The sequence below is a fragment of the Juglans regia genome, chromosome 11, assembly GCF_001411555.2.
Source record: "Juglans regia cultivar Chandler chromosome 11, Walnut 2.0, whole genome shotgun sequence".
Lineage (NCBI taxonomy): Eukaryota > Viridiplantae > Streptophyta > Magnoliopsida > Fagales > Juglandaceae > Juglans > Juglans regia.
The window spans coordinates 8323810-8335183 of record NC_049911.1 but is presented as its reverse complement, the minus strand read 5'-3'; the positions used below and the strand labels follow the sequence as shown (position 1 = coordinate 8335183).

The 11374-nt window shown below is 37.0% G+C and overlaps 1 protein-coding gene across 1 annotated transcript; it reads right to left on the bottom strand.

Moving 5' to 3' along the window:
* Positions 1-3865: 3865 nt before the first annotated feature.
* On the bottom strand, positions 3866-11374 carry LOC108992043 (CDK5RAP1-like protein). Its single transcript, XM_018966489.2, has 3 exons — positions 11039-11374; positions 5573-6630; positions 3866-4722 (listed from the first exon to the last, which is right to left on the bottom strand). The coding sequence occupies exons 1-3, from the start codon at positions 11335-11337 to the stop codon at positions 4211-4213; spliced, it is 1869 nt and encodes a 622-aa protein (XP_018822034.1). The 5' UTR covers positions 11338-11374; the 3' UTR covers positions 3866-4210.

The following is an 11374-nucleotide window of genomic DNA, read 5'->3' as shown; positions in this document are numbered from 1 at the left end:
ACCAGACCCATAAACAATCAAACGACACAGTTTTAACAATTAAGACAGCAACTAAAATAAACTTCAAACATATTCGGCTCCCGACATCCACGGGTAACCCTAGGCACATAACATTTTCAAGGCCTTTCTAGATCCTAATGTCTCCGTAGAGAAGTAAGAAAGCATCTTGGTAGAGAAAGCGTCTTGTCAAATCGAACGAACAAGATTTGTGCTTTTGAAATGAAATATTTGCTTGTTTACGGTGATGTTAGAAATAATTTCTCTGTTTTGGGATTCTTTTTGTTTTGTTTTGAATGTTTGGAAAATGAGTTTCAGAAAAGTGAAATGCATATGGGTTGGCATAGGATTTTCTGTAGCAAAACTTTCTATGCGATCTGTGCGAAATGCACTCTCACTCAAATATGAAACTTTTCTCAAATCTTCTTTCCAAGGTTCTACTTCTTCTCAAATGTTTACAGTTACATGGACTATTTTCTTTCCGAAGTTCTACTTTTCTCAAATTTCTCTGTTTTTTTTTAAATTTTTTTGACAAAACTGACGTGGAAATCAATCAATTACACGGCGATTGCACGAGCCAATTGTATGCAGCAGTTCTAAATTTTTTTTTCCTTAATGATTAAAGATGCTTAAAAAATATTTGAAAGAAAATGAAAAAAAAATACAATTTGCACTAATGATAATTTTGAGGGGGCAAATACATGAAGCTGAGTATAAGCAGCACCCTTTAGATAAAAAGTAAATCTGTGACTCACATTTAAAAAATATTTTTTTAATATAACCTCCAATTTTTTTCAAAGAGAGTTTGTAGAAATTGTAAACTCTAAAACTATAGATAACATTACCGAGATGCGAAATGTAAAAGATGTGGTGAGTGAAAATTGGAACTGACAGAGTAGTTCAATTCTCATGTTCTCTTAACCCAATAGATTGTTACATGGTCCAAGAGTGTGGCAATCAGGAAAGTAGTTTTTGTTGGGAGTCTTTGAAGAGGTCCACCCAAGGTTTCTAATGCAGTCACGGATGTTGCAGTAGATGGGAGTGCACTTGTTCTGAATAAGTTTTTGTAATTGAAGAAGATCTTTTACTCTACAATCTTGAATAGATAGTACAACCAGTAGAAGTGCCAAGTTCTAGTCCGCAATGTGGGATCACGAAACTTCTAGAAGTGAAGATCTTCACTCCTCTAAGAAGATATATGCAGCTCTTTGCCCTAATGGCTAAATTGAACAAAAAATTAGGGTTGGTGGTTTTGTCAAGTAGAAATCTCCAAATGGTCTGAGGGAGATGGTGGTAAATGGGTGGCAATGGTTTAATCATTTAACTTGTCTTCACATATAAGGAAAGTACATCGACTCTTGGTCTTTAAGAAAATGGGTAAGATAGGCGGGAATGGTGGGTCAACTCAATCACAATCTCGTAGGTATTCAAAAAGCACATAGAATTGTATCGAGACATGGGCTCCAACATACTAACTGCGAGGGGGCGTAAATTGTTAGATCTTGAATATCTTAGATACAAAAATCTATAAATTAGCAATATCTTTCTCTTTATTGATCAATGGTCTAAGAAACTAGTAAAACACAAAAACTCAACACGATTAGGTTCTAGGTTTTATCATCTCATTTCAATTCAATTCATTGTTCAAACTTTTTCTAAAATCTAAACTTTTCCTAAATGATGAAAGGAAAGAGGAAAATGATGGGAGATGGAGAGGCGCCGAAACTCTTTTTCTCCACTCACATCGGAACGTTATATGCATGGGAATAATGTGGGTATAGACACCCAACGAAAGCCATGGGATGCCAAGAAATTATAACTCCTAGAAGTAAAGAATATTTGACAAATAGTTTTAAGACTCTTTCATGTATTGAATTTTAGTGATGATTAAAGAGTTTTAATACGAGTTTCTCTTGATGATAATTTTCAGATTTTCTCGGCTTTTAAGGTGATGGAATAAGACCTAATTAAGTTCTTGGAATGGTTGGAGCTTATTAAAATGAGTGTGCAGAGAGCATGCAAGAAGAGTTCATTGGGCTGAGAGAGGGCGCCGAAATTGTCAGCTTCTTTTGCTTCTCCGCTTTGTGTTCTTGGGACTGACCAAACCATCGTCTTGTCTTCATCACTCTACAGTAATCCCATTATTAATTCTTTTCTCCTCACCCCGCCCTCATTTCTTTTAAAAAATATTTCTTTATTATTATAATTGGTTGCACTTTTTATATCTCTTTCTTCAATAAAAAAAGATGTTTACAATCGTGAATTGCATAACCGTCACGTAATCATTTTAAAAAAATAAATAAAACATAGAACCCACATGAAAAAAATTAATTTTTTAATAATGAACCTCACTCTTTTTCAAAAAGATTACGCAGCAGTTACACACTTCTAAGTTGTATGTAGAATTACTCATAAATTTAATTATAAGCGATTTTATGCATTAATATACGCATTCATTCAATATAATTGGTCAGAAAATATATTTTATTGAAAACAGTGTCAATTTAAATTTAAAATATAAAGACAACATCATTAATACGCAGATTGGTACGCAAACTTACTTTTACATAACAAAAATCTATATATATTATACAATTTTTGCACAATTTTAAAAAAATATTATTAATTTTGAATTCAAACTCATTAAATCAGAAAATTAAAGAAATAATAAGATTTTCCTAAAAAATTGTCATAACTAATTTTATTTATACATTAAAATTAAGAATTTTGAAATGTTTAATTGAATGAGTCTATTGATTCATGTATATGATCTAAACTCGACTCGAAAATTAGGAGGTTAGAATGGAGAGATTCAATAATTTTAGATCTAGCGGTGAGTTAAGATGGTTTGTAAATAGTAGAATAAAATATTATTTTTTAATATTATTATTATTTTAAAATTTGAAAAAATTAAATTATTTTATATTTTATGTACAAATTTGATAAAATTATAATGATAAAATTAGATAAGTAGAGATGAGTTGAAATGAATTTTGAATACAGACCATCCTCTAATTAAATGGATCATATTATAATCAATTCATACATAACTTCACTCGACTATAATCCGAACATGACCCAATATAGTAGAAACTTAATACCTCAACACCATCGATAAATCTTGAATTTAAGAACGAAAAATAAATGATGAGAAATAGATGAACAGCATCATTACTCTTTAAGAACTGTGAGTGAGTGCTAGTGGGAATTAAAGACAGTGAGGTGGCCAAATGATCGGACGGGGGGGTGGGTCAGGCCGGCGGCCAACCTTTTGAGAAAAATGTTTTGATCCAAACAACTTTCAGTTTAGGTAATTTTCCTCTGGCAAATATATGGTTTTATGTCAAGTGGTTGGCTGCCATTAATGTTTTAGAACCAAACAACTTTTTCCATTAAAGTGATTTTCCTAGGCATTTTAACAAGTGGGTGGCTGCCATTTCCTCCGCCATAAGTACACCAAGGAAGTGGTCCGCTTCTTTGCATGTGAAGAATGTGGTGGGTGAGCGGGGCAGGGCCCGCTCTGTTCACTGACCACTTTATACGTGCTGAAAATGCTTATGTTTGACGCAATATGCTGATCACGATAACGCATTACTAGGCCAAACTCGAGTCAGTAACACATTTTCGTCGATGCCAATGATATTCCAATTATCATCTCTGTTGGGTCAAAAAAGAAGGAACTGTGATAAAGCAATTAGCTCAGAGAAGACATGGGGATGTGCATCCATCCTTGTCGTTTACCACCCAGAAAACAAAATGAAAAGAAGAATGACTCAAATATTTCCTTTGGTTTCTGTTGCTGATGGTTTCTTCAACCAGAACACCAAAGTTCCCTTCCTCGTGATGCAACAAGTTCACACTGAACAGCTTAACTACAAAAAAGAATCCACATAAGCAATTGCATTGGAAACATATAAATACAGAATCCACATGTAGTTAGAAAATGATAGACTAGGATCAAAAAAAGGTCTGTTCAATGTACATTGCATTTTCAATCTGCACATACTAATTGAAAAATTGCTGAACCTCTACACTATATGGAAGTTGCTGGTCATCGGCTACAGTTTGAAGCTCCTTTGGTCATCATTGTAACCAAATGAGATCTTAATCACCGAGTATGAAGCTGCTCAACCAATGTTAAACAAGATTGATATTGTACATTGCTTTCAAGGGAAAGGGGAGACAAAATTGCCAGTTTAGAACTGGCCAATTTTCAACTTCTGCTTTCACAAGCAACAGCTTCTTCAACTATATTGTTGTAAAATGAACTCAATTTAGTTATAGCGATTGCCTCTCCAAAGAGCGTTGCTCGAGTAGATTTCAATATATGAACTTCCACATAGTCACCAACTACAGGGTTTCGTTTCCCGTTAGAATTATCATCACAATATGGTACTGGAAGATTAATGAATGAAACTCTATGACCTCTATCACTCTTTCCAATAAGCTCCGTATCAGGAGCTCTCTTATTCGGTCCTTCAACCAGCACTAGTTGTACAGTCCCAATCTGAGAGTCATAACATTGACCTGTACTCTCACGGAAAGCATCGATCAGTTCAGTCAGTCGCCTCTGCTTGACTTCCTCAGGAACATCATCAATGTAGTTTCTATGGGCATGGGTTTTCTCCCTCATACTATACGCAAACATGTATGCCATATCGTAACCAACAATCTTAACAAGGCTTAGTGTGTCTGCATGTTCCTCCTCTGTTTCACCACAGAATCCTGCAGAAAAGGAGTAATTCAAGAGGGAATTAAGCAAGAGTCTAAGCTTTCACAGAGTGAAAGATAGCAATGAATTGTGAATTGTAATTTCAGGCTGAGGCATCCGAACAGACCATCTATTACCAGAATAACTTTTTACAAGGTTATTTATATCATGCTATTTCTCATGCACAGAAAACAGCAAAATCACAAAATAGTAGTAATAGTGAGTAAAAAACTAGGAAGGCGTGAAAATTTCTCTCATAACTTATAAAGCATCACAACAATACAAACCAGGCATGGTTTAAAAAATAAAAGCAACGTCATTATAAAATAATTATAAATACTTAATAATAATGTATTGATTTTCTATTTACAGGATAAAAGAATGTGACTGGGACGAGATGGCCTCATGTCACCCTGAGAGATCAAATAATACATCAATAATGAAAGAGTGCAAAAAGTGCAATGATGGCATGGTATTTGAAATGAAAAATAAGAATTAACATGGTATTTGCAAGCATGTAGGCTGATGATCAATAGATTGGTGTCATTCGCTTAAAGAGTATCAAAATTGTCACATGGTTGGTCATCTGATCTCTAACATTCTTTTGCAGTAAGAAAAAAGACATCCACATAGAGAAGCTTCACTTCCAAGATGGCTTAATCTTTTATATTTTTATCCTAAAGAATTTTATTGGACACAATAGAAGGGAGGTCTATAAGTATTCTACAAGTAAAATTCTAAAACATCATTCACATTTACAAAAGGTCAAATCAAAGAGTATACTAGTTGATGTTCTTTGAACACTAGACTGCAACAAAACATGCGTCATAAGTAAAGAAAATACAAGAATCTGATAAGACTTACCACATATGAAATCACTGGTTATTCCCGCATCTGGAATAATTCTCCGTATCTTTTGCACAAGATCTAAGTATGCCTCTCGGGTATATCCCCGACGCATCCTTTCAAGTACTTTGCTATTCCCAGTTTGTGCAGGTAAATGGATACATTTGCAAATATTATGTCTGTCTCGCATTAGATAGAGTAACTCATCAGGGAAATCTTTAGGATGTGGGGATGTGTATCTGAACCGTATGTCCGGGAATTCTGAGGATAGTTGATTCAATAGATCAGAAAAACGTAAACCCATTTTTTTGACCATGCACATACTGGAAAAGCCTTCACTATGTCTCCAATTAGTCCCGGGTTCAACTTCTTTTTCGTCCACACATGCATCATTATAGCTGTTTACATTCTGGCCAAGAAGCGTTACCTCTTTCACGCCTTCTTTCCAAAGCTCCCCCACCTCCTTCACTATAGACTCTACAGGACGTGACCGCTCCCTGCCTCTTGTAAAAGGAACAATGCAAAAGGAGCACATATTATTGCAACCTCTCATCACAGAAACAAAAGCAGTAACTGAATTTTTCGAGATTCGAACTGGATTAATATCAGCATAGGTCTCTTCAAGTGAAAGAAGAGTGTTTATCCCCTTTTGACCATAGTCTACCTCTTCCAACAAGCGTGGTAAGTCTCTGTAAGCATCAGGTCCACAGACCACATCGACCATTTTGTCCGCATCAAGTATCTTGTCCTTTAACCTCTCGGCCATGCATCCCAAGACCACAACTTTTGGAGGGTGCAGGGAATTTGACCTTCCGATTTTGACATTGCTCTTCCATTCTCTCTTGAGAAACCAAAAGTAATTGAGCCTTTGCCACACCCTTTGTTCTGCATTGTCCCTGATAGCACAAGTGTTGACAAAAATGATCTCTGCACTCTCAGGATCATCCACCACTTCACTATATCCAGCATTCTTCATGATAGATAGGACAATCTCCATATCATTGATATTCATTTGACATCCGTAAGTCTCATGATAGATACGCCCACTCAAAGTGACTTTAGAAGCTGGTAGTTGGCTAGACACATAAATCAAGGCGAAAACATAGAGGTATGAGATACAAGTCACATAATTTGCAATTGGGAGAGAATTTATTTATTTATTTTGATAAGTACATGAAAATTCATTTTACAATAGAAAAAATCTAGTTGCTCCATTGTTCTCTCAAAGAGGGAAAGAACTGAGGGAGAGATTCTGAAAAAACGCAGCAACACAATCAAATTAGGGAGAGAAAAATGGAAGCTTTGCACGCTAAATTTGCTAAGAAGTCCATATTGGTGATGCATTAAAGTTGAGTTGGACAAAGCTCGTAAAATTGATATTGGACTCAGAATCGGGGAAGGACTGATTCAATGAATCGGATGATTCAATTTGTTGCATTGGGTGATTCACGACAAGTTTAAATCAGGTATTTAAATGTTAATAAAAATATTTAAAAAATCATATAATGCATTTCGTGCATTCAAAACTATGTATAAAAGAGTTTAAACCTTGAATTCATTGACTAACTTTAGTGAAAATATCATAATCTAAATAGTTTCAATAAGCCTGCAATTCATGGATTCAACCTCAAGTATCCTATTTTTTTGCCTCAAATATTATTGTATACGATGAATATAAATACTCTTAATTTATAACGTCGCGGCTATGGTAGTATTTTGCAGACAGTCAGATTTAATAAAAAATACCCATTCCAATCCTAGTTTTTTCTATGTAACTAAATAAATTAAAGAACTCTATGTTTTATCTTTTAAGTTTTCTACTCTTCTTACTTAACACTAGAATAAAAATGTCAACTCTGTTTAGTTGTATTTTCACACGAGAATTAAAAATAAAATTCATCTCTCAAGCACAATCTAAAAAAGAAACACAATTTTGAATAGGCTAAAGTAGGTTGTGAAATCTGCTAGAATTGGTCTGAATCAACCAATTGAACCGGTACTAATGAGTGATTCAAAGAGTGCACTAAAAGCACGTCTTTTTTTTTTTAATTGGCTGAGTTTGCCTAAATGGAACCGTTTTTTGAGTTGTGTCAAACCACTCTAAAGCTGTGCACAATAAGCCAGGGACACAGCAAAGGTGGAAGCAGTGGCTTTCTAGGCCATATTATGCGCCTTAATGTAAGGATCCTTTTAGATCCTCACTGTCAATCACTCAGAATCACACAAGGGAGAGCAATATACAAGCACAAAGAACTCATATGGAATGATCAAGATTCCATAGCGAATCTTGCAGAGAATCTTCGAGGGATTCTCAACCTCCAGAAAATGATCTCACTTAATTCTTCAATGCCAATTACATGAACCCTCCTACTTTTATAGAAGCAGTCGTGAAGCAGAAAACAATGTAATGTTCTAATACCCAAAACGCAAACTACAAAAAGCTAAACGCAAAGCAAGAATGCAACAAAGATGAAACGTGCCGTTTTACTTATTCCTTACAACAGACCAAAACGCATCGTTTCACTAAGGGACTTCATTTCGTTATTTCTGTTGCTCTCAATCAGTTAATTCCGTTATTCCCCTTCTACACAGAATGCACTTCCATTCTCCCCTTTCCTCTTCAAGGCCGCCCACTACACCCGTGACAATCCCTACCTCTTCAAGGCCTTGCCCACAAGGCACCCATGACACATCACAGAATTGTGCCCACTAAATGGGGATATGAAGCTCTAAGGTCCCAGAGCAATTCCCATGAACTATCCTCAAAGGCGGCCCCTACCCATTTGACAAGCACTTCAGTAGAGGTATGGTTCCCTACTTTCCTCACCCTTCTCCCCAAATTGCTTCTGGTTCAGGCTGTACACTACCTTCTTTGTCAACTAGGGGCAAAGTAGACAATGGAAAAATCTGATCACCGAGTTTCTTTTTTAAACAAGAGACATGAAAGACAGGATGAATTTTTGAGGAGGGTAGATTCATCTTATAAGCTACCAACCCAATCCTCTCAAGGATCTGAAATGGACCATGATACCTCGGGGCCAACTTCATGTTGTGTCTCATGGCTACAGACTTTTGTCTATAAGGCTGCAACTTGAGAAAGACCCAATCACCTGCTGCAAACACTCTCCCAGACCTCTTCTTATCAGCAAACAACTTCATTCTTTCCTGAGCCTTATTCAAATTCTGCTTTAACAATGACAATATCTCATCCCTCGACTTCAAGTGCTGATCCACTGCTGCATTAGCAGTAGTGCCCGGAACATATGTCAACAACTTGCGAGCAGGGAACCCATATAAAGCCTAAAATGGTGAAAAACTAGTAGAGGAATGCACAGTGGTGTTATAACATCATTCTGCCATTGGCAGGCACGTGCACCAACTCTTAGGCTTAGATCCCACATAGGATCTCAAGTAACCCTCCACGGACTTATTCAATGCCTCAGCTTGACCATCAGATTGAGGATGGTAAGTTGAGCTATAAGCCAAAGTAGTCCCTTGCATCTTGAACAACTCCCTCCAGAATAAATTGGTAAAAACCACATCTCTATCAGACACAATTGTTTTAGGTAACCCATGGAGTTTGAATACACCATTAAAGAAGACCTCAGCCATTGAACTCCTAACACAATGTCACATCCACCAAGAGTGAGGACATGAAATGGAATACTGAATTTAATACCTTTAATACTAAACATCTCTTCACCTGTACCCTGACTGAATATTTTAGTTCCATTTGCCACTCTAACTTGCAAACCACCATCCTCTATTACCTTCAATTTCGCAGATTCCACTACCAAAGGATCCAGAAAATTATGAGTGGAACCTGAGTCTACAAGAATTTCAACAGACATGGAACCAATCTTCCCCAGTAACTTCATAGCATTACTATTAATGCAACCTGAGATAGCATTTAATGAGACCTCAAGTTCTTCATTGTCCTTCTTCCCTTCTTCATTAGATGCAGGCAACAAATCTCCTTCACTACTGTCAACCACTTCATGCTCAACACTAGTTTCCCCATGCAAAAAATACACATTTGAGGCCTTGCAAATATGGTTAGGACTCCATTTGTCATCACAATGATAACAAATGCATTTTTTCCTTTTTTCATCCATTTGAGCAGAAGTAATTTTTCTTACAGGAACCATGCTCCTCTGTCCTCTAATAGATAAATCACCCCCATGGTCAATAGGCCCTTTATCACTATAATGCCCAATCTGTCTCCAAGGTTTCCTCGAGGACAACACATACTCCTCCTGCATTTTGGCTAAACCAAAAGCAGCTCCAAGATTTAGTGGATTAAACATCTTTACAGGCAGCCTTATCTCGTCTTTCAATCCACTAACAAAGCAGCTCAGCTTATGTTTTTCAGACAAGCCTTTCAATCTATTTGACAATACTTCAAACTGAGATTTATACAAACTAACAGAAGATGTTTGTTTAAGTCTGGTTAATACTTCCATTGGATCATCATAATTAGATGGTCCAAATCTGACTTGCATTGCTACCACTAAAGATTCCCAAGAATTGAACTGCCCCAAGTCCAAAGCATTTTGGTATCACACCAATGCTTCTCCTTCCATATGGTATGAAGCCACCATTAAATTTTTATGGAAAGGTACTTGATAAAAATCAAAGTACTGGTTGGCCTTAAAGACCCAACCCGCAGTGTCAATACCAGCAAATCTTGGAAAATCTAATCGAAAATTCCTCTGAAACACAGGCCTATCCTCCTGACCTCTAGGTTCATTAGAAACCTCTCTATCACGACGAGAGTTTTCATTAACAATTTTAACTACAGAACGCAACATGTCAGAAAATTGTCCTAACCTTTCTGCCATACCATGGATAGCTTGCTGATGGTTCTCCAACTGCTTATGAACTATTTCTTGCTGTTTCTGATATCCGTCTAGTCGACCTTTCATGGCGGCACGAGTACCATCCGCCATCACCATGTCCACAAGATCGACTACTACTTATACCACTTGCAAAGATCCTTTTAGATCCTCACTGTCAATCACTCAGAAGCACACAAGGGAGAGCAATATACAAGCACAAAGAACTCAGATGGAATGATCAAGATTCCATAGTGAATCTTGCAGAGAATCTTCGAGGGATTCTCAACCTCCAGAAAATGATCTCACTTAATTCTTCAATGCCAATTACATGAACCCTCCTGCTTTTATAGAAGCACTCATGAAGCATTAGTCGATGTGGGATCGTAACACTAAAATTATTCATTCTGGTATTAATTCAGATAGACTTTGCACCTTAGGGTTGGGATTTTATTTGTTAATGATTTGAGAGCAAGACAGCAGCCACTAAAGAAATGTTTGGCAAAACATAATTCATGTGACTATGTAACAATACAATCAATTCCCATTGTAAAGCACTAGAAGTCTAGAATCAATAGCTTTAACAACGCTCAATAATTGAAGAATATGTCAAACACTTGATTATAATACGCGAAGTGGGAAAACTTACTCGGGCTGGGCTTCGGAGGAGGCAATGAGAGCAGCTTGAGCGATGAAGTGTTGAAGGAATGGGCCTTCAGGAAGACAGATATTTTTTTGGAAAAAGCTTCTGGAAGAGGAGCCGAAAGTAAATGTCGTTTTGAGTGGCAGTGGCGCGCGGTGGTAGAAGCAGCTCCCGAAGGAAGCCTGGGTCTTCAGTGGGGAGAGAAAACCGAGGCTTAATCGGCATCTACTGTGGAGCTTCTTGAGGCGGAGCCCGCAGTGAGGTTGGCCGAGAACTGAGGATAACGAGGTGAGCGTCGACGCCATTGAAGAGACACTCCCTGTGTTCCTATGCAAGGCAGAA

What these genes read in the sequence shown, in the direction of transcription:
- LOC108992043 (XM_018966489.2), bottom strand. Translation starts at nt 11,337, where the DNA reads ATGGCGTCGACGCTCACCTCGTTATCCTCAGTTCTCGGCCAACCTCAC. An exon ending in TCCTCCGAAGCCCAGCCCGA is followed by an intron (nt 6,631 to 11,038) that starts GTAAGTTTTCCC and finishes TTATGTGTCTAG; the next exon opens with CCAACTACCAGCTTCTAAAG. An exon ending in AACCAGTGATTTCATATGTG is followed by an intron (nt 4,723 to 5,572) that starts GTAAGTCTTATC and finishes CCTTTTCTGCAG; the next exon opens with GATTCTGTGGTGAAACAGAG.